Genomic DNA, 24,792 nt, shown 5'->3' on the forward strand with positions numbered 1-24,792 from the left:
TGCTCCGTAGTCTTCTGTGGCTCCCAGTTCCCTGAAGACCAAGTCTAAGGAGCTTCCGCAAGGCCTACGAGATCCAGCATCTGGCCCCTGTCGGCCTCCGAGCACACAGGCTCACCTCCCTTAGCCTGAATGTGCAGATCACAACCACTCCTTTTCGCTCTCCCCCTGTAAGTCCTCCCGCTTCAGCTTGGGTCACCATTTGCAGGAAGACTTCTGTCACTGCTCATTTTGGGGCCACGCTCCCTGTGCCGCCCGCCCTATCTCCACACTGAAACCCCCATGTCCTCCTTCTCAGCAGCTGGGTCTGTGGCTCCCTAGACGGTAGCCCTTGAGACCAGGGGGCCCGCGGGCACGGGGTGCTTGAGGGTGACTGGGAGAAGAGCTGCCCGGGATGTGTGTGGCTGTGGGGGTGTCTCAGAGTGGGTCCCGGGAAGGAGGCCGACGTAGAGGCTGGGCTGGGCGCGCGGGCCGGGCGGGGCGCGGGCCTTGGCTATGGCTGTGGAAAGAGGAGGGTGGAGGCCCCGCCCCCCCGCGCCCCTCCCCAGTCCCCCCACCCCGCCCTCCCGCCCACTCCGGCAGCAGCGAGGGCGGCCCGCAGAGCTACGCGGAGACCCGCCGGTGCGGACCCCGACGACACCCGCCCCGCCCCGAGCCTCCGACGCCCCCTTCCTGGAGCCCGCGCGCCCTGGGCCACCCTCGAGGGCCAGGAGCGGCGCCCAGGCGGCCCTGCAGGTAAAGGCAGGGAGGTTGGCTTGGCTGCCAGGTCTCGGGGGGGGCTCCGAGGGCAGGACCTAGCCCAGGCTTCCCCTAAGATTGTCTCGGACAGCTGGGCCGGCGCCTCCTCGGACTCGGGATGGGGACGGGATGGGGACTCGGGTCAGGAGTTTGGCTGTAGGATAGGGGAGCCCATCCGGTTCCCTGTACCTCGTCCTCCCCCACGCCCCGGCCTCCTCCCTCCTCCGCAGCCAGAGCTGCCCAGGCAGAATCCCAGATAAAGCCCCTTCCTCCTTCCCTCTCCCCAAAGCGGGGCTCTATCATCAGACAGCCCCTGGCGGACTCCCAGACAATGTGGCTCTGAGCATGTCACTTCGCCTCTGGGAGTGTCCGTTCCCACCTGTGAAATGGGAATGACAAAGCTTGCTTGGCAGGGCGGTGGAGGAGAGAGGAGGGGGCGAGGAGCGTTGGAACCCCCTCAAGCCTTGGGCAGGGAAGCCGTTCAGCTCTCTCCCTCCCCCTCCCTCTCTCTCTCTGCCCCGGCTGGTTTGCTGGCCACCTTCCAGCTTCTCCATTTTTCTGCTTCTGCCCCCACAGTCTGTCCTATTCCAGGTGTCTTGGCAGCATCCCCCACTCCCCCTTCCCCCAACAAATGGAGACTGAGGTTCTGCGACATGTCCCTGCCAGAGGCTCAGCACCTTCCCCCAGCTCAGGATTGAGACTAGCAGGGCTGTCTGCAGCGGGGTGAGGGGGCGGTTGTCTGGCCCAGAGGGACTGGGGGCAGAGGGCCCCAGAACAGCCTCCTCCATGTGTCTGTCCTGGAGCTGGAGACACAGTAGCCCCAAGGAGTCTCCGGGGAGATGAAATACTGTTCAGCCAGAGGAGCCCAGGAATTACCTGCTGGGGAAAGGAAAGCCATCCGAGTCTGCTTGTGCGTTTCTGTGTGTGAGCAGGTCAGTGTGTGCAGTTGTGGGAGTAAGGAGGACAGTGAGTATCTGCCAGTATGTTCTTAATGTGCATGTCAGTAAGTGTGTGAGACCCTCATTGTGTGTGAGAACATGCTAGTTCTCCACACAGAAATGCCACTGACCTCCCTCAGGGGACCCTGGCAACCCACACATTCTTCCTTTTGCCTGCATTAGTGCCTCTTGCTAAGGCCTGTACCCTTGTCTGGTGGCAGGTGTCCATGCCCTCCTCAGAGTACCCTTAGCACAGGTAGCCTCCCGGGGGCTGTTGTGAGCATTTGAAAGGTCTGGGAGCTGTGGGGCTGAGATAGGGAGGGGCAGGAAGCCTCGGGTCCCTCTCTGGGGACTGACCCCCAGTGCCCTGAACAGATAGGGGCCTCAGGGAGCTCATTCTAGAGCCCAGGGGAGGAGGTGTAGGTCTGAGGAGACACCATGGGGTGTTGGTCTCTGTCAGGGCATAGATGCCACCAGTGGCCTCCTGCTGGGCTGGTGAACACCGACAGATCCTTGGACACACAATCACCCCAAAACGATAATGAGGACACACCATAGACATACTCACACAGTCACACACAGCTACACTCCCTCCCAGTTACAGTAACACACAATCCCATATGTGAACATGCTCTACTGAAACATACACCACCACAGATGCTGGAACAATGACAGGTAGGGCACATGCACACATGCGAACCTGCCCAAACTCTTACAGACAGACACATGGCAGGTCCCGCATGGCCCAGCCATACTCAGACAGGACAACACGCACTCACATTCACACTCACACTCGGACACGTTCACTAGGGTCTCTCTCTCCGGTTTCACTTTGTCCACCACAGTGAAAATGAATGTTTCCACTCTGGCTCAGAGAGAAGAGAAAGAAAAAAATGGAAGTGAATGTGTCTGCTAGCAAGAGGGAGGGGAAAGATATTGAACAGGGCTGTCAGCCCGAGCTTCCCCCACTAACACCCCTGCCCTGGGCCTGAGCTAGACCAGAGCTTGGCAGAGCTCCAGCTTTCCTGCCCCGCTGACCCCCACTCCAGACCCCCCAGTGGCAGGCATGGGGCTCCCCTTGTAGAAAAATGGGGCCTCAGATGAACTGATCCCATCTATGGGCCGAGACACTTGCAGATTTGGGGTGGAAGAACCAGAAAGGAACAGCAACCTCTCATGCGGGGTACAGCTGTGTTTCAGGGTGTCGGCTGAGTTACATCATGCAGGCCAAAGTGTGTGGGGGTGGGTAGCCAGGGAGGCAGCATTTGGCTAGGGCTTTCAAGGAGAACCAGACTTCGACAGGTGCAGGTGGTGGAAAGTGGGGGGGCATTCCAGCCCGAGGGAACAGCACGTGCAAAGATGTGGAGGTGGACGGTGCAGAGTTCTCTCAGGAGACAGTGGGTTGTTGTTGGCTTATGCAGTGGCAGACTGAGTGGGAAGGACTAACAGCTACTCTGAGGTCTGATTTCTAAGGGCTTTGTCCAGAGAAAGGGTGTGAGCTGCAGAGTGGTGCAATCTGGCTGTCACCCTGGTTTCTCTGGGGTCAAGGACAAAGAGGGATCTTATAGGCAAGGAGACTACTGAGGGGGTCAGGCAGAGTGTGAGGAGAGAGATGCTGGGGGCTGAGGCGGGTAGTTGCCATGGGGATGAGAGGATGAAATAGATGGAGAGGAGTAAGAGGCAAGACTGGACAGGCCTTGACTGATTGGTTGGGGAGTGAGGCGAGTGCAGGCCAGGCTAGGATGCTGTGGCCTGTCCCCAGAGGAGGCAGTGGAGGGGAGCGCTGGATTTGGGCTCCAGGGTCTGGTATGCTGAGATGGTTGGGCCTGGGCGTCGAATGTGGCCCTGAGTTGGAGGGGAAGTGTCTGTGAAGCCTGGGGTGTGTAAAGAAGCCCAAGGGGGTATGTGAGGCTACATTTGTACACACCAGTGCCCAGACATCAGCCAGGGAGGTCATATTCCCAGACAGAGATTTCCAGATGGTGGGGTGTAGGTGGCAGGTCTTGAGTGAAGGCATTGCATGCAGTAAGGGAAAGAGTGGACCTTGGGAGTCAGACAGGCCTGGGTTACTTTCCATGTGACCCTGGGTAAGGGACTTCCCATCTCTGGGCCTCCATTTGCCCATCTATCAAATGAGAATGCTAATACTTGTCTCCAGGGTTGTTTGCCTGCAGAGAGGTGAGGCATTGTCCCAGGTCACACACGTGATCATGGTGCAGCAGCTAGAACTTTCACCCAGACTTCTGATCCGCGGCTGTTATAGCTCTCTGATTAAATCCTGGGAAGGGACTCGGAAGACCTGGCCCTGCTTCCATTCAGATTTTTGGAAAGTTTTGAATTGGGAGGTGACTGTCCCCACGCAACCTGGATGGGCTGAGATCCCTGGCTCTTAGAGGGTAGGAGAAGCGGGTGGCAGAGGGTCATGGGGAGAGCCTCATGGGGAGAGCCATGCCAGCATTGTGGGCTCATATCATGGATGATCTTATGGGGACTCAGAGGGGACCTTGCCTGAGGTCACAGAGGCCAGTGGCAGGACTGAGACCTGAGGCCAGGACCCTGGGCTCAGGGGTCCCTTCCTTCTAGAGGCTTCTCCCACTAGTAGGGCCCATCGGGGACCTGGGGCGCAGGGAACCTTGTCACCAGAAGTTCTCTAATTTCAGTTCTTCTTTCTGTCTCCTTGGGGGAGGGGAACAATAAGAGTTTATTGGGCATCTATTTTATGCTGAGTCCTATGTTAGTAAATCTCATTTAGTCCTTGTAACAATGTTGTAAGGCAGGAAGTGGCGGTCCATTTAACAGAGAGGGAAGTGGAGGCTCTGAGAGGCCGGTAACCTGGCCAAGTGTCACATTGCTAAGGGCCAAGCTGGGATTCACGCATAGCTCATGTTATTCCCACTGATCCCCCTGGGGCACTGCCCTCTCCAGGGCTCGGTTTAGTGGCAAAAGGAATGGAAACCTAACTGTCAAGCACAGAGTGCCAGGTATTTTCATAACATAAGGTACTTTTGGGTGGGGGCGAGGAAAATGGGAGAATAATGGGCTTGAGAAGGTCAAACCCAGAGAGAGCCCAGAACACTGAGGGCTGGGATGGGTTTTCCACTAAGAAAGCGCTGTGGTCTCCATGGGCCCTGTGAGGGAGGGCAGCCTCTGGGAGGAAGGGGTCCTGGTCTCTGGTCTCAGGTCTGCCATTGGCTGCTGTGTGACCTCAGGTAATTCTCCTCTGGGCCTCCACAGTCCCATCTGTGAGACGGGCCAGCAATGCCATCCTGGCTCTCCTTGGAGCCTATATTGAGAAGCCACGTAGGCGGAGGGGTCATTTCTCTTCTGAAAGGTGCCAGGAGGCCAACTCTTCGGTGTCTACCCCCATCCAACATCCACAGCCCTCGCTACCCAGAACTTTTCTGTTTTACCTCCTTCCCTCCCACTGTGGCGGCTGCTGGCTGCCATGCAGCTCTGCGTGGGCCCTCCAGGCCACGCTCCCTCTGACAGGCGACCGTGGCTCAGCTCGTGGCAAACATTCTTTTCATAGTTGCTGGAGCACAGCAAATCCGGCTGCTTAGCCAGGAATGCAGAGTCCCCTCCTGCAGCGCAGCATGGGCTTGGGTGGGAGGCCCCTGGGGGTCAGGCAGGAGGGGCTGAGGGGGTGTGGAGGACCCCCATCCCCACTCCCAGACACACTGTGCCCCAGCGTCTGGGAGCTGTGAGGCTGTCCTTGTCATCTGCGGACTCAGCTTTGGTCTAAACTCTGGGGCCATCCACCACTGGCTAGTTGGGAGAACTTGGGCAAGTGACTTTTCTCTGAGCCTCAGTTTCTTTACTTATAAAACAGAGTTTATAATCTAACCTCACAGGGCGTTTGGGAGATGTCATGGTAATGATGATTATAATAACATAATAATAGTGAACATCTATTAAACGTTCCTCTATGCCAAGCACTGCTTGAAGTCTGCTACATGAAATTAACTCGTTTAATCCTCACAAATGCTCTATGAAGTAGGAATTGTTCTCATTTTACTGACGAAGCTGAGCCATAAATGAATGAGGTCATGTGCTAGTAAGGGGTAGGGCTGGGAGAACACATGTAGCTGGGCTCTTAACCCATCATGATATTTAAGCAAGACTCAGCCCAGGTCCTGCTTGTGGTAGGAGGCTCAGAAAGTGGTGGAGACTTCTCTCGTGAGCCCATCTCTGGGAGAGGCTATTTGCCGCATGGCCATTAGCACCTCATTTTGGAGAGCCGGGGTGAGGAAGCGGGCCTGGGCCCTGGCCAGGCTCCTTGGGAGCCCTGCAGCTCTTAGAAACTGGTTGGGGCTGGGGGTGTGTAATGTCCCACCCACATCTGGCCTGAGATTTAGCTGGCAGCAGGCTCTGTGCAAGGCGGAGATGTCGCCAAGGGAGGAGCTCAAGGAGGAGGTGAGGAAAGGCAGCTGGGGGTGGAGGTTAAGAACAGAGTCCCATTGAAGTTGGCTCAGGCACTGCCCTGGCATACCCACCCACCCCAGCTCTCTATTTTGTGGGACTGAAGGAGCCTTGGTAACTGGAGTGGACCCTTGCGGCCCTTGATGGGAGCTGCCCACTCTGTTCCTAGCCTTGCCGGTCCATGTTACCATCTGGGTTGAGGCGGTACAGATGGGGCTGGAGGAGAAGCAGGGAGAAGGACCTATAGCTAAGGTCTCCAGGAAATCCAAGTGCACAGGGTTTGGCCATTTTGGGGGGCTTGGCAAGCGCCAAGGTTCAGATCTGGCCCCTGTGCTTCCCAGTCCTGTAATCTTGGAGAATGGACGTCACTTCTCTGGTCCTCGGTGCTCCCCGCTCAGAAAAACAGGATAGCAATTCCTGCCTTACAGGGAATTTGTTTGATAAAATAATGCCTGGAGCAGGCCTAGTGCTACGTCTGGTGCATTAAGTGTACTTGGACTTTAGAGACTGTTATTATTAAGGAGGAGAATGAGGAGCCAACTTTAGGTTGGACCCGGGGCCTCTCATCCTGACATTCAGGGCATTTCTCAGGCTGACCCCAGCCAGCCCTCCTCATCTCAGATCATTTGTATACTGGAGAGCCAAAGCTTTGGAGCCAACAGCCTAAGTTCAAAATCAGGCTCTATCCCTCATGAGCTGTGTGACCTTGAGCCAGTTACTTAACCTCTCAGTTCCTTGGGTTCTCCAGTTGTGAAAAAGGGGAGACGAAGTAGCTGCTTCACTGGATTGTTGTGAGGATTAAATGAGATGATCCATGAGAAGAGCTCAGAATAGTGCCTGGCACATAGGAGATGCACAATAAATGTTATCTATGTTTAGTTAGTTAGTTTTTATGTTTATTTTTATTTCCACACCTCCATACACTGACACATACTGTTCCCTCGGCCTGGACTGATTGCCTCTCTCCATCACCACCCAGTCAAATCCATGGTCATCCTTCAAAACCCAGATCCAACATAAGTCATTTCCCCTCTCCAGGCCTCATGATGGGCTGGGGGTTGGGGCCAGAGAAGCTGGGGTTGAGCTGGGCAGTGAGGACCTCCCACCCAGGCTCCATAAGCTAAGCTGGGCCCTCAGAGAGTAGCCTCTTGACCCACCTCTGGGGTCATGGTATTCAGAGTGGTGGGGCTCAGCTGAGTTGGAGAGAAGGCCTGGGAGCCGCTGGCTTGGGGAACTGGCTGCTTGTTCAGTGAGAGACAAGGCTGGGATGTCAGAGTTTCCATGGGAGTGAGCAGAGGCAAGAGAGCAGCTAGGGGAGAGAGTGACGCAGCTGGTAGGCCTGCCTGCCAGGTGGGCTGGCTGCGTGACCCCTCCCCATCTACCCAAAAGTCACGCCGGGCCCTGGACTACAGCCCCAGCTCCCCTGTGGACAGCTGTGTGACCTCGATTGAGTCTTGCCACAGCCTGGCATCATGGTTGATTGAGGCAGAAACGGGAACCTGGTCATTCAAGGCTCTGATCACATCATTTCCCCCACTCAGCAACCTTCCATGGCTCCTCATTGCCTTCTAGAGAGACGCAAACATGGCATTCCAGGCTCCTCACTAGGTCGCCCCAGCTTTCTCAGCTTCTGCTTGTCTTCTCAACCCCACAGCACTTCTGGATCTTCCCTGCATCTGCCGAGAGGCTTCCTACTGCCAGCAATTTCTTTTCTTACTTTGTCTGTCTGCCTTTTAGACTCCTACTCACCCTTCAGGATCCAGCTCTAACGCCCCTTCCTACATGAAACCTTCTGGGAAGACTCAAGGGGGAGGTAGTGTTCCCTGCTGTGTGCTCCCAGAGCCCAGAGATCTTAGCCAGCTGTGTAGTGGCCATTTGTCTGATGCCTCCAGCTAATTCAGGGCAGAGCATGGGGCTGGGCCATTTCATGTCCCAAGGCCCAGCCTAGGGTCCCTGTCCACAGTAGGAGCTTTCCTAGGCAGGAACCCTAGCCTATAGTGGGGGCCACCCCAGTCCAGGGCCTGAAATATATAGTAGGGACTTCTCTAGCATAAACCCTGGTGCACAGAAGGGGCTTCCTCTGCGTGGGCCCCGGGACAGGAGGAACTACATCAACTCAGGGCCAGGCACCCTGTGGACATGGCTAAGTGTGTGTGAAATGAATGAAGGGAGTCACATCCTGGCTTCCTGAGAAGAGGGACTGAGGTTGGGGCCAGGAGAGACTCTTGGTAAGAAGCCCGTGGCAGGCACTGGGGGGGCTGTGAGTTAGTGCAGGAGGCTTCCCGGCGCCTGGCATCTTTCTCACTGTTTCTCTCTTTCATCCTCAGGTATTGCTTCTGCTGGGACCTACAGAGGCCCCTCCAACCTGAAAGGTAAGCTAGATTGGGGGCATGGTTCTCTGACATCCCGAGCTGGATGAGCCCATCGCTGGCCGCTATCTAACCTTGCTCCCTCCCACCGCAGCGGAAGCCCCTCCCAGCCCAGGATGTCCAGCAGGCAGAGGCTCTTGCAGGTGACCTCAGCTCCCTGCAGCCTGAGCTTTAAAATCCCGGCCCAACTCGGAAGCAGCTTTTTCTCATTTGTGAACTATTTGCCCTGGCTCCTTGGCGTGAGCCCGTGTTTGCTTGGCCTGCCCGGGTGCAGTGGCCTGGCTGTGCTCCTGCCGGGCCCCCTCCCTGCCCGGCCCAGCCCCTCCTGCCGCCCGCTGCTGCCGCCGCCGTGCGCGGGGAAGCCACGAAGGCCCAGGAATCTTGGCAGGCGTGGGTAGGCAGCGGGCGGCGGGTGGCGCTCCGGAAAAGACTGCAAATGTGAACCAGAAGGCGAGGAATTGGCAGCGAGGAGGCCCTGCCTGGCCTGGCCTGGCCTGGGGCTTGGGGGTGGCTGGGTTTGTGGGGACCCTTCAATGTCCAGTGCTGGTCAGAAGCTCGGGGCCCTTGCTGGGAAGTGAGAGTGAATGTACCAGCTGAGGCCTGAGCCCCAGGTGGGGAAGGGCCGGTCCCCTGGCTACCTGCCTGAGGGTACATTGTTACTCTGGGTCCTGCCCACTGCTGGGCCTCTTCTGGGTCTGGGGCACCTACTGTGTGCCTCAGCCTGGCTATTCCTACCTCCCTGGACATTTAGTTGCCCCAAGATGCTCCTCCCTCAGGGAGTAGTGGAGTGTCTAGTCTCAGAGATGGGCAGAGACTGGGGGCCTGGGAGGTAGATCTAGTTGTCTGCGGGAAGGGAGGTTCGGCCTCAGCTGCCTCCAGCCCAGAGCTGAGAAGGACTCTGGGATATCCACAAAGAAAAAGGGACCCTGTGGGCTTGGCTGGACGTGGAAGATGGGTGGTCAGAGGCCTGCAGCCAGAGCACCGGGCTGCAGACTGTACCTAGAACTTCCTGTGTGCCAAGCTCCAGTTGGAGATGAGGTGGAGCTGGGGGGAAAGATGCCTAAGAGGAGGCAGGGAAGGCTACTTGAAGGAAGAGGCATTTGAGCTGAGTTTTCAATGAAGAATAACATATTTGGAGGAGAGAGAGAAAAGGCAATGTGGGCAGAGGAGATCATCAGGTGAAGCCGGCAGGCGGGTACAGGGAGACATTGAGAAGCTTGGGGCATCTGGATATCAGGAGGCTGGGGCTCAGAAGCGCAGTGGGCTCTTCTCACTCTCTAAACAGGGGCGTTTTCCCCAAAGGTGAGTCCATGGCCCTTATCCAGGCTGCAGCAACCCTGTCAGTGAAGCCCTATTTTTATCTCCAGCCTGTGTCTTTCTCAGACCTATAAGTCCTCTGCCTCTTGAAAACACCCTCAGAAGCACCCTCCCCTCCAATATTCCTTGCCCTGATGTTTACTCTGCTCTCAGTTTGAAAATTCCACCATCACCTTCCCCTCAGGGGCTACTTCCAATGCTGCTTTCCAAATCGAGGTTCCTCTGGGTCTGGGAGTCCACCCTGCAAGGGTGAAAATGTTGAGAATCTTGGTGGAGCTGCAGCCTGGTCGGGTAGACACAACGGGCAGGGGCAGCACTCCTGCCCTGCCATCTGCCTGGACGATGACACCGTCCCCAGGTAGCCCTGTCCCAGCCTGCCACCCCCTCACCCTCAACTCTCAGATTCCAGGCAGCTCTTTGGCTTTGGAGCAATCCTCACACTTGCACTTTTAAATTTGAGGGGGTCAGTCGCATATTGATCCCACGGGACAGAGAGCTCACATTGGACCCCACAAGTCCCTGCACAGACTCTGTGGGGGCTGCTCAGCGATCGTCCAGGGAGGTTGGACACAGACCTAAAGTTAGTGTGAGTGTCAAGGCCATAAACGCTTCCAGAAGGTCCCGTCGAGTGACCAATAGCCAGAGATTTACAGAGCCTGGAACTCAGACAGGGATTTAAATATAAGGATATAGGAGAGGACAGATAAAGACGAAGAGGGTCACAGAGATGGACAAATGGGATGGTGACACAGCGAGGGAAGATACGCCAAGAGGTGCCTGAGATACACGAGACCTGGATTTAGTGGCACAGAGATATGAAGGGACACAGATGGGCATGGCACACACCCACACGGCTCGTGCATGGAGCTGGTCCCCAGCCTCCCCCTTACATAACTTAGACAGTGTGCTTTCCTAGTTGTGATCTCAGAGCTGCGAGGGGCTTGCCATCAATCTCTCCACCCCCTCTCTCTACCTTCCGCCCCCTAATTGCTTCACATCCTACTGAGTCTAAAGTATGCCTCTTCCTCTAGGAAACTACATAAGAATAACATGGAATTTATCATGTTGGCATTAGGGAGCCACGAGAATCCAGAGGAAGGGAAGGCCATGGGCAGAGCGGTGCCGAAGTGTGGTCCGTAGATAGGCAGCAGAAGCATCACCTGGGAACTTGTTAGAGATGCAGATGTTGGGCCCTATCCCACACCTGCTGAATCGGGATCCCTGGAGGGGCTTAAGAAACTGTGTTTTTAAACACTGCCTGATACACACTAAAGTTTGAGAAGCACCGTTGTGGTATTTATAGGATGTATTGAGGAAAACAGAAAAGCTGTGAGTGAGGGATGAGAGAGAGTCTATTATGATAATCCAGGTGAGGATTTAGCAATTTAATTTAATAAACCTTTATTAAATGGCTGGGATGTGCCAGGCTCTGGGCTGTGTCTCGTAAGGTCTGTATAAGGGCAGAGACTATGCAGAAGGAGCGAAGGAACAGAAGTGAGAGGGGTAGAGGAGACTGAGTCCCTAAGATTGGACTGGGCTTTTGAGGGTAAAGGAACAGGGCTGTCATGTACAGTTGTTCATGTTGGCTACTGTACAAGGGCACCCAGGAAAGGCAATGAGTAGGGCCTGAGTTGGCTGGAAGGAGGGGTCGGCTTTTCTAATTGTGCTAAGGCATTACATAGGCTAAAGAGATTCCTTACTGCCTCATAAGGAAGGAAGAGTCAGAAGTGATGTCCAGGTTTCTGGCCTGGGCATCTGGGAGTGGCGGAGGGAAGCAAGTAACGAAGGAGAGAGTAATGACATCAGTTGGGTGAGCCAGGAGAAATGCTCAGCTCATCATTGAACACAAGAGTCTGGGGCTCAGGAGAGAGGCCATAGCTGGAGACAGATGTGGGAGTCCTTGGTGAGGGGATTGGTGAAACCTGGAAACTGCAGGAGAAACATCCAGAGACGAGGCCTGAGCCAGCTCCTTAGGGCAAGCCTGGATCTGCAGAGTGGACAGGAAGAGGGAGCAGAGGAATCTGAGGAGGGACCTTTCCAGGAAAGAGAAGAGCAGGGTCCCAGGGAGAATTCAGTGCTGGAGACAAGGTAGCATGGGGATGAGAGGGTGGGGAGTGCATAGCGACTGCGGGTGAGGGGCAGACAGTTCTCTCAAGAAGCTTGGCTGACAAGGGCTGGAGGGAGATGAGGGCGGCTGGTGGGGGAGAGTTAGGCCTGTGTGGACATGGGATGGAGAAACTGGGGAGTGGGTGGGTTGGGGGGCAGCATCCATGGACAGACAGAGGCCCTTGAGGAAGAGGTGTGGAGGGCCTGGGCATGGAGTAGGAGGCAGGACCCCCTTCATCCGAGACTCAGGAGAGGAGGGTGGGAAAGGGCTCTCTAGTTTCCACAAGCTGGGAGAGAGGTAGGTTGGGGGAGGGGGGCTCAGGAATCCTGGAGAAGACTGGAGCTGCCCGGCTGGCCGGTTGGGGTGGACGTCACGCCTAGTGGGTGAGGAGGGCAGCTCCTCTGCTCCGCTCCAAGATCCATACCTCCATCCTAGTTCTGACCCCATCCGTGTGACCCTTGGTCAGTTTCATCTCAGGAGCAGTCAGAGAAAAGGCCTAGAAGGCCAGAAAATTAACTTTAGGTAATTTTCACAAGGTCCTGGCCTTTGGCAGCTGGTTGCCTAAGTTTTTTAAGGGTCAGAGATGTTGCTTTGCAGCAGGAAGAACTGAGGTTAGATTGAAGGGACAACTTCCTGGCTATCAGGGTAGCAAGACAGGGCAGCATGCCTGGGGTGCCGATGGTTCAGATCATCTCAGATGAGGACACTGAGGTTCAGAGAGGTTAATTCACTTGCCTAAGATCACCTAGCTGGTAAGTAGCTGTGCTGGAAGGGGAGTCCAGGGGCTGCTGGGACCTAGGAAAGCCTTAAGGGCCCCCAGGCTGCACCCCTGGTAGGGAGAAATGTGCAAGAAATGCTGCTCACCTGTTGAGGTGGCTTAGACGGGGCTGGAGAGAGACAGAGACAGAGAGAAATGAGTCGGGGAGGAAGAAGAGAGCGAGGCCGGGGGAGTGGGGAGACAGGAGGCACCGGGGGAGCAAGCGGGGCAGCCGATCCGCAGAAATGTCTCCACAACAGGAAGCGTCTCTTAACATACCTGTGGTTTGGCCAGGCCCCGGGGCTGCCTGCGCCCTCCCACCGCTCCCTCGGCTGCAGCCACCCCGTCTGGGGTGGGGGGCTTGGACTGCCCGGGGCTATGATCCATGCACCCTCCCGGGAGGGAGGCTGCCAGGGCTGTGCTAGCCACATCTCTCCATGGTTCTCTGGGAGCCCCCTCCCTTAGGACCCCCTTTTTATCTGGACCTCTGATAGCTCATCTGTGAAATGGGATGGGGAGTGGGCAGGCTGTTAAGTTCCGTAGGATAACCTGAGTCCCCTCTGTCGGTCACTCCTGGGACACAGGACCCTTTGAGAGAGGGGGCTGGTGGGGAGGGGTCACTGTTAGCTGATGCCCTTTCCCCTCCCACAGCCAAGTGGGTGTGGGGTTCTGCATTCGTGCCATGTCTTCCTGCCAGGGCCCATACCCCCCACCCTCCCTTGGTCTGAAAGACCCCCAGAGTACTACCCGCTCCTAGCCAGCCTCCTCGGCCGCCCCAGGGAGGGCCAGCCTGCCACAAAACGCTGACTTGGACAAAATGCTGTTTTACGGGGATTTGTAGAAAAGGGGGGAAATCCCCGTTAAGGACTTGCAGCTGTCCAAACACCGCGTCCACCCTGCTGCCGCCACTGCTCAATCCTCTGAATCAGCGTCTCCTCGTGCACCCCACCTTGTGCCCCTGCCAGCCCAGCCCCTTCCCAGCTTCCCTGGGTCCTGCCTTTCTTGTTAAGAAGTCACCAGAGAGGGTGATGGCTTGCCCAAGGTCACACAGCAGAGCTGCGCTTGAGCTTCAGAGCCCTCCCTTGACTCCTGACACCTCTCGGGGAGAACAAGAGTAAGGGAATGAATCCTTCCCTGTGTACCTGGCTTCCCTGGGCAGGCTGTTCTTAGCTGAAGGTCTTTGACCGAGGCCACGGGAATATCCCTGCCTCTTCCCCTCTGCCTGGGGAGAGCGTTCCCAGGGCGGTGTGACACAGATCTGTGCTAAGTCTGAGGAAAGGACTGAATGAGTTACTGACATGATCTTTAAATCTGACGGTGAATTGAGCTCATCGAACATTTATCGAGAATTATTGTTTGCCAGCCAAGTCCCGTGCTGGGCACGGAGTTGGGGGAATGTGGTGGGTAGAGAGAACAGAAGAGCCAACAAGAAGAATAAGAGCTGAGATGGGGACCTGCAGCTGTCAGCGGAGCCCAGGAGACATCCAATAGGCTTCCCTGATGTCCAGGAATAACGTAAGAGGTAGGCGGCGGAGATGCAGTAGAGGGAATGGAGTGTGCAGAGGCCAGAGAGCCTCAGGGAGCCCAGGTGTGTGGGGGAGGGGTGCCAGTGAGAAGGAGGTGGGGGGCTCAGAGGCTCCCAGGCACCCTTGGCTCTGATGGTGGCTGGGGTCGGGGAGAAGTCTGTCCCACCTGGGCTGCTGCGTTGTATCATCCAGGGCATTATTTATCTTTGTAGCCTCAGGAACAGGCTCAGCACACCCCTTTTCTTGGCCGTGTACTCACATCCACCTGCAACCCTCACCCATACTGGCACATGCCAGCCTCTCACCTCTAAGAGATGGAGTAATCTTTCCCCCTCAAACCCACAGGTGGCTTGGAGCTGCAAGAGAGAGATCTTTCTCAGTCTGCTTCCCTCTGTCTGGCTTTTGCTCTCTGGCTGGTCTCTCTCCCTGCCTCCCCCATGGCAGGATGTCACAGTGGTTAAGAGCTCAGTGGTTAACAGCCTTCTGTTCAAATCCTGGCTCCCGCTGTAGCCAGTGGGCCCATCACTGTATTTGTCTGAGCCTCAGGCTCCTCATCTACAGAAAGAGGAATCACAACAGCTCCTCCCTTCCAGAGACCTGCTGGGAATTAAATCATAGACTGAACATAAAGCACCTAGGCGGGTGCCTGATGGGAGGTCTGTGTGCTCAGCAAATGTGAGCTATCATTCTGCCGTAGACACTCCTCACTCCAGAGGAAGCTCCTGCTCTGGGGCCTCGCTGCAGGTCTGTCCCACCTCAGCGGAGAGGACACAGTGCCCAAGGTGCTGGGAAAGGGCAAGTTCAGGGAGCCACAGGGTGTGGGGTAGGGATGCTCCTTGGAGACCTACATTGCCAAGGAGGAATGAAAGGTGGTGAGCTAGCCGGGAGGCCCTGCCCTGGCTCCTGACTAGACTTGGGGCTCTTCCTTTGGTGCCCTGCCTTCCTGTGCCCCTCCACAGTCCTCCCAGCTGAGTCTGAGGCTGCCTGTCCCCTCTATCACCCCCCACCACTAGTGAGGCCTTGTCTCAGGTCCCCAGAGCTAGGGCTGTCCTGAGTCCTCCTGTGGTGGTGCCACGACCTTGGCCTCTGGCCTACTCGGGCCAGAATGGCTCGCTCCCCTCCCTCTGTTTCCTGCTACATGCTCTACCTGCCTCCACCTGCTCCCCTACCCTCCTGCCACTCATCAAGCAGAGTATTCTGGCCCTGTGCATGTGTGAGCACTGCTCCCCACTACCCCATCAGGTGGCTGGTGCAGGAGGGCCCTTTTTCTGTTCATGAGAGGTGGGGTGGTATGGTGGTAAGGGCGGGGGCTCAAGGATCAGACAGCCTCGGTTTAGGTTCTGACTGCACCTAGTTTCCTCATCTCTAAAACAAGGCTAACACGCTTCACGAGGCTGAGTATGTGTGTGGGATGTAAAACCTTAGGGCAGTGTCTGGCCAGAGCCTCCATCAGCAGGACCAGAGGTCCGGGCCTGTCAGGCGCAGCCTCAGGAGTTCTGGCATCAGTCATGTGACAGAGCAGGGGCCCCGTGCTGAGGCTCTGGATGAGGCCTCGGTTCTCACACTTCCCAGTCATGTGTCCTGGGCAAGATCTTTACAGTCCAAGCTTCCGTTTCAACATCTATAAAATGAGGACATAAGTGCATAAGCCTCAGAGGGTCATTGAGAGAATTCCATGAAGTGAAGCCTGCTGGGCCCTGAGCTCGGGCCTGGTGCGTGGGGAGCCCCATGAGTGGTAGGCTGAGGCTCAGGGAGACTGAGTGACTTGCCCAAGGTTATAGACCAGGCTGATGGCAGAGCTGGAATTTGAACCCCGGAGCTGGTTTGGCAGCTTCACCAACCTTCTCCGGAACCCTCCAGTCATTCCTACAAAGCTCCACATGACACTGAGTTTAGGGGAACATTGAGCTGCAGCTCCGGACTCAGTCCCGCATCAGGGAGGGCTGTGCTCCCCACATGCTTCCCTGGTGTGCACAACCCTCCCCCAAACCCCTCTGGAGACCAGGCACAGGTGCTGAGGGGCCCTTGGGTGGGGGTTAGGGGAGCCCAGAGCAGAGATCCGAGGGAAAGTGGGGCTTTCCTTGGGTATGTAAAATTCAGATATTAGTGGCTGTCCGCTGTGAGGCAGACACAATATCTCTAATCATCACAGCAGCCCTGAGAAGCCCAGTTTTCAAAAAATAACATGATTTACCTATTAAATAATAAAATATGATTTGCATATTAAACAGTTGTTTACAATTCAATATTTTTTTCATGTATTCATAGACTCGTGCAACCATCACAATAAATTTTAGAACATTTTATCACCATAAAATGTTACTCCCCATTTCCCCCGCCCCCCCAGCCCTAGGCAACCACAAATCTACTTTCCATCTCTACAGATTTACTTATTCTGAATACTTCATATAAACAGAATTATATAATTTTTAACTGGCTTATTCACTTATATGCATAATGTTTTGAAGATTCATCTGTATTGTAGCATTTTTCAATACTTCATTTCTTTTAATTGCTGCATAATATTCCATTATATGGATATACCATACTTCACCCCTTCATCAGTTGATGCTCCTCTGTGTTATTTCTACTTTACGGCTGCTATGAACATTCGTGTACACCCTTTTGTGTGGACATATTATCCCACTTTATAGACAAGGAAACAGATTCACAAAGTGGAAACCTCTTGCCCAAGCTCCCCCAGCTGGGGAGTGGAGGACTCAGGCTGGCTGTTTCAGCAAAAAGCCTGTGCTTCTCCCGACCCAGGCCTTGTTCTTGGAGGTGAACCCTAAACTCCTGCTTGTGAATAAATGCTGTAACCAGACTAGGTCAGAAAGAAAAGAAGGGAGGAGTCAACTTTATGGAGGAAGGGGCGACAGCTTCCTCGAGACTTGAAGGATGAGTAAGAGAGGAGAGGAACATTGTAGGTGGAGAACCAGTAGATGCAAAGTCCCAGAAGTGTGAGGCTACCTGGAGTCTGGGAGCAAGCCATAAGGAGTTCTTTGTTATTGGGGCAGAGGTCTGAGGGACGGGAGAGGCAGAGTAAAGCCTGGTAGGTGACAGGATTGGAGACACAGGTACAGATTAAATTTAAAAGGACTTGATATCCTACTTTTTTTTAGGAAACTAAGCCTTCAATATACATTTTTAATTAAGTATCTATCAATGAGATAGCATTTAGAACTATTTTTAGCCAATGAGTTATGTTTTCAAGTGACTCTTGATGCCACATTGCATCATCCATAAAATATTGTCATTTTCATTTCAGTTATTGTAGCCCAGGAAAATAGATATTTCCAAGATCATTTCTGAGTTTTTCACTTAAAAGACACTTATGCTTTGGTATGTGTGTGTCTCTGTAATAGGGGTGATATTGATATATGCGCTGCTACCTATTTTAAGAATAAGTCCACTTCATGTTGTCATGAGGCCATGGTTTACCACTCTCCAGCCCACTGCATTGATTCAGTGGTGGAGGGTACTTCCATGTTCTATTTGTAGATGTCTTTGATGGCTTCAGTAGGATGTGGCTCTGTTCAGGTCCTTCCAGGCTTTTTGTTTCGGATTTTTAGTAGGGTGCAGTTGATGTGGTAGAGTCGATTTCTTTTGAACACAGGAAGGTTTATAAAAATTTATTCATAAATCTCTTATTTTGAGGAGCTCTTTTAGGAAGACTACTGTTGAAATAAAACATTATTTTCCCCCTCAAAAAGAAAATGTTAAAAAAATTATGTATATATAGTATGAAAAAAATTGGCATTTAAAAAAAATATAAAGACTATGAAAAACTTTGGAAAAAAATTTATTTTCCCAGACATGAAAGCTTTGTGTATTGATTAAGGTGATTCTGAAAGTTTACATTTTAAATGCTAGAAGGTTATATTATTGCTAATTGTATTCAATAGGAAATCATGGTTTATCAATAAAAATTAAAATTCTCATCTTTAAAAACAAAAGCCTTGAGTGCCATGCTAGGCACATGGACTTGATCCTGAAGGCAGTGGGGAGCCTCAGAAGGGCACCTACGTAATGCAAAGTCAGACATATCTAAGGCACATCCCAGTTCTGCTTCCAAAAGATCTTTGCTTTATTTTTGTCACCTGGAAAATGGGATGATGAGAATTTTACCTTGTTAAAGTGCTAGGGAAATTCAGCGAGTTTTCATCTCTGGAGAGCTTAGCCCAATGCCTCGCACAGCAAATGGTAGTGGGTGTCATCAAAGAGTGTTGAGCAGAGGCCTCCAAGGGCTCTGGAAGGGTGTCTGACTGCAGAGTGACTGGTCTGGGGGAAGCCTGTTGTCCAGGGGAGAAGGCCGCGAGACGGCAGTGGGGATGGATAGCCAGGGCAGGGTTGGGAGAGGTTCTTCAGACTCTAAGACTTTGGGAATTGCTTGTGAATAATATCTAACTTCTGATCTCTTTGTGAGTTCCTGGGCCTGGTGCCAAACCACTCAGGGGCTGGCTTGATGGCCCCTTTCGGTTCCTCCCTGCAGCACGCCTGTGGACGCCATGCGGGGGGCTCTGACGCCCCTGTCTGTGCCATCACCTCTGCTGCTGCTATTGCTGCTGCTGCTGCTGGGGTGCGGGCCGCGGGCAGCCACCGGCGGCGGGGCTGTTGGGGCAGCGGGCTACGCGCCGGTGAAGTACGTGCAGCCCATGCACAAAGGACCCGTGGGCCCGCCGTTCCGCGAGGGCAAGGGCCAGTACCTGGGTGAGCACCTCCCCGCCCCCAGTGCCTCGGACGGCTCCCGACCCCCAGCTCCCTGCCTTTCCACCCCCAGCTCCCTGCTTCCCCGCCTTCACCAGCTCCTCACAGGCCCCTCGGTCACGGTCCCAGCCCCGCAATCCCACAAAAGATTTTCCCATCTCCGCTTTATTCCTGATGCGGGTCCAGGGCCTCCCACCCCAGTAGGGCCCGGAAGCAGGTGCGGCAGTCTGGGTAGAGGGCCTTAGTCGGGGGCGGGGTGGGCCAGGGGTTGGGGTGGGGATGGCAGCATGTCTGTTCCAATTGGCTTACAGAGGGCTTCGGGCGCCACCTGGCGGACATTCAACCCCAGGTCATGCAGGAATGAGAGGCACCCCAAGCTGTTGGGGAAGGCCCAGCCTGGGTAGGTTGAATGATAGGAGCCCTGGGTGGGGACACCACGAAGCTCCCAAGATTGCCACTGAAGAACCCTAAACTCCATCTTCCATAAGAGCTGGGAGAGGGGAGAGCGGGGTTGTGGACTTCATGAACAGATATAGAGCCTTGTCTTCTCAGGATCCATCCATGCTGGTGTGCGGGAGTGGGTAGATGGGTCCTTTGTCCCCACTGTCCAAGCTCTGACTGCCCCTTCTCTTTCTCTTTCTCTCAGAAATGCCTCTACCGCTGCTACCAATGGATCTGAAAGGAGAGCCTGGTCCCCCTGGGAAACCTGGGCCTCGGGGACCCCCTGGCCCTCCTGGCTTCCCAGGAAAACCAGGCACTGGAAAACCAGGGCTACATGGGCAGCCTGGCCCCGCCGGCCCCCCTGGCTTCTCCCGGATAGGCAAGGCTGGTCCCCCAGGGCTCCCAGGCAAGATTGGACCACCAGGGCAGCCGGGGATTCGGGGAGAGCCAGGCATACGAGGGGACCAGGGCCTCCGGGGCCCTCCAGGACCCCCTGGCCTCCCTGGGCCCTCAGGCATTGCTGTCCCTGGGAAACCAGGCCCCCAGGGGGTACCAGGGCCCCCAGGATTTGGGGGGGAGCCGGGGCCCCAGGGTGAGCCTGGGCCCCCGGGTGATCGAGGCCTCAAGGGGGACAATGGGGTGGGCCAGCCAGGGCTACCTGGAGCTCCTGGGCAAGGCGGTGCCCCCGGACCTCCTGGCCTCCCTGGTCCAGCTGGCTTGGGCAAACCGGGTTTGGATGGGCTTCCTGGGGCCCCTGGAGATAAGGGTGAATCTGGGCCTCCTGGGGTACCAGGTCCCAGGGGGGAGCCAGGGGCATTGGGCCCAAAAGGGCCCCCTGGGGTAGATGGTGTGGGGATACCAGGATCAGCAGGGGTACCAGGGCCGCAGGGCCCAGCAGGGGCCAAAGGAGAACCAGGGACCCGGGGTCCCCCTGGCCTGATAGGCCCCACCGGCTACGGGATGCCAGGACTGCCAGGACCCAAGGGAGACAAGGGCCCAGCTGGGGTCCCGGGGCTCTTGGGGGACAGGGGTGAGCCAGGTGAGGATGGAGAGCCAGGGGAGCAGGGCCCACAGGGCCTTGGGGGCCCCCCTGGACTTCCTGGGTCTGCAGGGCTCCCTGGTAGACGTGGGCCCCCTGGACTTAAGGGGGAGGTAGGGCCTGGAGGACCCCCAGGAGCACCTGGCATTCGGGGTGACCAGGGACCAAGTGGCCTGGCTGGGAAAACTGGGCTCCCAGGAGAGAGGGGCCTTCCTGGGGCCCATGGACCCCCTGGACCGACTGGGCCCAAGGGTGAGCAAGGTTTCACGGGCCGCCCTGGGGGACCAGGGGTGGCAGGAGCCCTGGGACAGAAGGGTGACTTGGGGCTCCCTGGGCAGCCTGGCCTGAGGGGCCCCTCAGGAATCCCGGGACTCCAGGGCCCAGCCGGCCCTATTGGGCCCCAGGGTCTTCCAGGCCTGAAAGGTGAACCAGGTCTGCCAGGGCCCCCTGGAGAGGGGAAAGTGGGGGAACCTGGTGTGGCTGGGCCTACAGGGTCCCCTGGGGTCCCTGGTTCCCCAGGACTCACGGGCCCTCCTGGGCCTCCGGGGCCACCTGGCCCCCCTGGTGCCCCAGGGGCCTTCGATGAGACTGGCATTGCTGGCCTGCACCTGCCCAATGGTGGTGTGGAGGGCGCTGTGCTGGGCAAGGGCGGAAAGCCACAGTTTGGGCTGGGCGAGCTGTCAGCCCATGCCACACCTGCCTTCACTGCCGTGCTCACCTCACCCTTTCCTGCCTCGGGCATGCCTGTTAAATTTGATCGGACTCTCTACAATGGCCACAGCGGCTACAACCCTGCCACCGGCATCTTCACCTGCCCTGTGGGCGGGGTCTACTACTTTGCTTACCATGTGCATGTCAAGGGCACCAATGTGTGGGTGGCCTTGTATAAGAACAACGTGCCAGCCACCTACACTTACGACGAGTACAAGAAGGGCTACCTGGACCAGGCGTCTGGCGGAGCCGTGCTCCAGCTGCGGCCCAACGACCAGGTCTGGGTGCAGATGCCCTCGGACCAGGCCAATGGCCTCTACTCCACTGAGTACATCCACTCCTCCTTTTCAGGGTTCTTGCTCTGCCCCACATAACCCACGGGGCCCTGCTGCCCTGGCCTCTTCCTCTTTAGTGGTAGAGAGACCTTCTCAGATACGAAGAACCTGCATTTAAAGAAAAAACCAAAGGCTGAACAGAGGCGGGAACAGAGGCGTCCGTGGCCTTGGCCTTGGCCCGAGGAGACTGACTTGGTTTCTTCCTCCATGCAGGCTGAGGTTGTTTCTGGAAGAGGCTGGCCTGAGTTCTTCCCCACCAAGTGTCTGTGCAGTGTCGGGGTTGCACCCCTATTCCTGCCCTGCCTGGCCTGCAGGCAGGGCTCCAGGACACTCAGCCCAGCTGTCGGAGACCCCTACCCTCTTGTGAGTCCTGGGCTCTGCTGGGTGGTGAAAGATGCTGCTTCTCTGTTAGAGCTGAGAAGGGACTGGGTTCCCCATCTACCCCCCCCGGGGGGTGGGGGGACATACTCTTAAGCCCTGTCCTTCCTGCTGGCCCTGAGATGGCACCTGCTCAAGGAATGGGACATAGCCTCCCTTAGATCTTGGCTGGGGCTCTTCCAGCTCCCCTGGGACCCAGCATATGATGGTGGGTCCCCTGAAGAGTTTGTTTCTCTCCAGGGGAAAGGGAGAGGAGGGGGACCATCGAGGTGGCCAGCATGGACACCCTGCCAAGACTGTAAACCCAGGGGCAATGCTGTGGCATCAGGCCTGTCCACGGCGGGTACAAGTGTGTGGCCCCTCCTGCAAGCTCCTGGGAAGGGCTAATCCCCTTTCACAGCTCTTGCCACAGCCATGGGGAATGGTGGTTTGTGAGGGGTCGGGGCATGGAGCTGGGGCGTCTTCACAGGCATCTCCATCTCCCAGGCTGCCCTACCAGCTCTGACTCTGTTTAGCATGAGGGCAGCAGCCCAGGCCCCCCTGGGGAGGGGCACAGGTAGGCATGAGACAGGTAGGCATGAGACAGGGTCAACTATCAGTAAACAGTATTTCTCCCTTTCTCTCATGTGGGGGGAGGGCTGATTTTCTCATACAAAATTGTAAGGGATCCTTGTCACCCCAACCCAAATATCCCCAAGGTAGAGCCTCTCATTTGGCCCCGAGAACAAGGTGCTCACAAGCTCGGGGATGAAGGTTCTGCCTGCTTTTCCTTATTAAGGACCACATGGTGGGTATGTGTGTCTACTAGAGGGGTTAATCTGGGGAGCTTCCTCTCTGGTTCCAATTTCCTGTTTTAAGCAGGATTAGGGTCCAGGAGGCTGAGGCTCTGAGAAAAAGGATGCCAACAGGCCCCTCTGCAATGAGTTGGCCATTTTCTGCCATTTTCCCTAATCAGAGTTCTGCTGTAGGAAACAGGCAGGATCCCCCTCCCATCCCCTCAGCCCCTGGTTCAAGCCGAATGGATAAAGCTGAGATTAACGTTGGGGTAGGGATGGACACTCTTAGCCACTCTAGCAGTGGCCTGGGGCCTCTCCTTTAGCCCTCCCCAAGCCAGCCCACTTTCTTGAATCAGTGCGAGCCTGCATTAGTCAACTTGACCTGGTTGCGCTGTTCCGATTCTGGCCCCGCTAGGCCATCCATATTGAAATGGAGGGTGACTGCTGACTTCTGACTCGCTAAGCTGTGGTTCCCTCAGGCCCCTTGCCTGTCTTCCTCCCCACCAACTTCTCCCAACAAAGCAGGCCATTTGACTGCTCATTTTAACTTTCAAAAGGAGAAATGAAAACCCAGTCTGCCCAAGCGACACTTAAAGAATAGGTTTTGGCCTGGGTTCATGGTGGATTTCTTACGCCCCTACAACCATGAGAGCTAAGGAATCTCGAACCATACTTGGTGAGCCCTTTGCTCAGCCTCCTTTCTGGGTCAAAGCCACCACTGACCATCTGACCTGTTAGGGAGAGGTTCTAATGGGTGGAAATTCATCAGCTCCCAATGGTTACCCAGGGGACCAAGGAAGGTATGGGGGAACCCCAAAAAACTGTTTCACAGAACTGAGCTTCTGATGCATGTCACTCCTGAAGCCTTTGGGAGGGGTTGTTGGTGCTTCTGAAATGTTTGTGGGATTTTAGTTCCAGTTGTCCACTTAACTAGCTTTGATAAACAATGTCAGGTTTTAACAATGAAAACTACATTACCTTGTGCATTTTTATATTCCAATTCCTTTTTTTAAAGATTAAGGTTTAAATGTTTTCCATTAGTCATTCCATTTCTAACCTGGTTAAGCAGCTTAGTTTTCTACATAGCTATTATGTGCCCTGTGTCACAGAAGATTAGGGAAAAATGCACTTGGGAATCAAAGAAAATGGGACTTTTGAAAAGAAAAACAATTGTATTGACTGTACTGACACAGCCTCAATAAAACCTGTTGTGTAAAACAGCACAGTGCTGAGAATGGCATTCATGCAGAGGGGTCTCAAGCCTTTGGATTTCATGAGGCGTCCAGGGAGCTTGCTGAGGCTCTTGCTCTGTGCCGTCTCTCAAGGAGCATGTGTCCCTCCCCAGCTGCCCGGCCATGGGTTCTGTCACCACTGCATAGGAAACTGTGCTCCTAAGCTGCCAAAGCTCTGCACCAAGTAAATGCCATGAGGCCTTTTAAGAAAGCAGTTAGGCAGTGGCTGGAGCTGGGGGAAGACGGATCAACCTTCCCTGAAACATTCCTGCAAGCTCTCAGGGGTAGTGGAGCATGACAGCTGGCTCAGGCTCCCAAGGTCCAAGTTTCAACATCTGATACAAATTATGAATGAAATCACGACTCTTTGCTCCTGTGGGTGGGGCTAGTGCCAGGCCCAGTGATGAAGGCAGGGACCACAGAGCTGCCCTGGGCAGAAAGTACCTGCCTCGCAGCTTGCCATGCTCTGCAGCTAGGGATCTGTCTCTGGCTCTGGGTATCAGATGACACACTGGAGACCAATCCATGCCCTGCAAAGTCTTGTGGTTTGCCCCGCCTGGCAGAACCCTACATTGGCTGAAAGCAGATCTGCCAAGCAGTCCTAAAACCTCATGTTAGCTGCAGAGCTGGGTGTGCTTCTCTCTCCAATTGGGCTGGAAGGATGCTCAGAATATCCCTGATGTTTGATGGGAGGTGTCTCTTCCCTTTCATTGAATTGGAGTGTGCAGAACTTCCTAGCAGGACGAGGCCTTTGACTGGGACCAAGATGCAGAATGAGGCACAGCCTTCAGTCCACCCAGGGCATGTGGGGTGATGTGCCTTCACCGCCCAAAGGTCAGCAGTGATAGAAGGTGCACTCTGCATCCTTCTAAAGGGTTCCTGTTTCTGGCCTGGCTAGGCTTGGGCGCTACTTGGGGAACAATCTATGAAGAAGTCAGGCTCTGAGAGAAAGAAACCTGGCTGTTCCTGCCCCTGCCTCTCCTGAGTGATCTCACAGGAAAAGGC

The 24,792-nt window shown here is 55.3% G+C and overlaps 1 protein-coding gene across 3 annotated transcripts; it reads left to right on the forward strand.

The window, feature by feature from the left end:
• The first annotated feature begins 611 nt into the window (after positions 1-611).
• On the forward strand, positions 612-23,775 carry COL8A2 (collagen type VIII alpha 2 chain). Of its 3 annotated transcripts, XM_039851029.1 has the most exons (4): positions 612-732; positions 8,420-8,464; positions 18,661-18,878; positions 19,522-23,775. In XM_039851029.1, the coding sequence occupies exons 3-4, from the start codon at positions 18,677-18,679 to the stop codon at positions 21,438-21,440; spliced, it is 2,121 nt and encodes a 706-aa protein (XP_039706963.1). In that variant the 5' UTR covers positions 612-732; positions 8,420-8,464; positions 18,661-18,676; the 3' UTR covers positions 21,441-23,775. The 3 variants fall into 3 exon arrangements, with proteins under 3 accessions (XP_039706963.1, XP_039706964.1, XP_039706965.1); XM_039851030.1 differs by lacking the exons at positions 612-732; positions 8,420-8,464 and adding an exon at positions 11,593-12,407; XM_039851031.1 differs by lacking the exons at positions 612-732; positions 8,420-8,464 and adding an exon at positions 12,462-12,637.
• Positions 23,776-24,792: the final 1,017 nt, after the last annotated feature.

The sequence above is a fragment of the Pteropus medius genome, unplaced genomic scaffold (assembly GCF_902729225.1).
Source record: "Pteropus medius unplaced genomic scaffold, Ma_sr-lr_union100, whole genome shotgun sequence".
Classification (NCBI taxonomy): Eukaryota; Metazoa; Chordata; class Mammalia; order Chiroptera; family Pteropodidae; genus Pteropus; species Pteropus medius.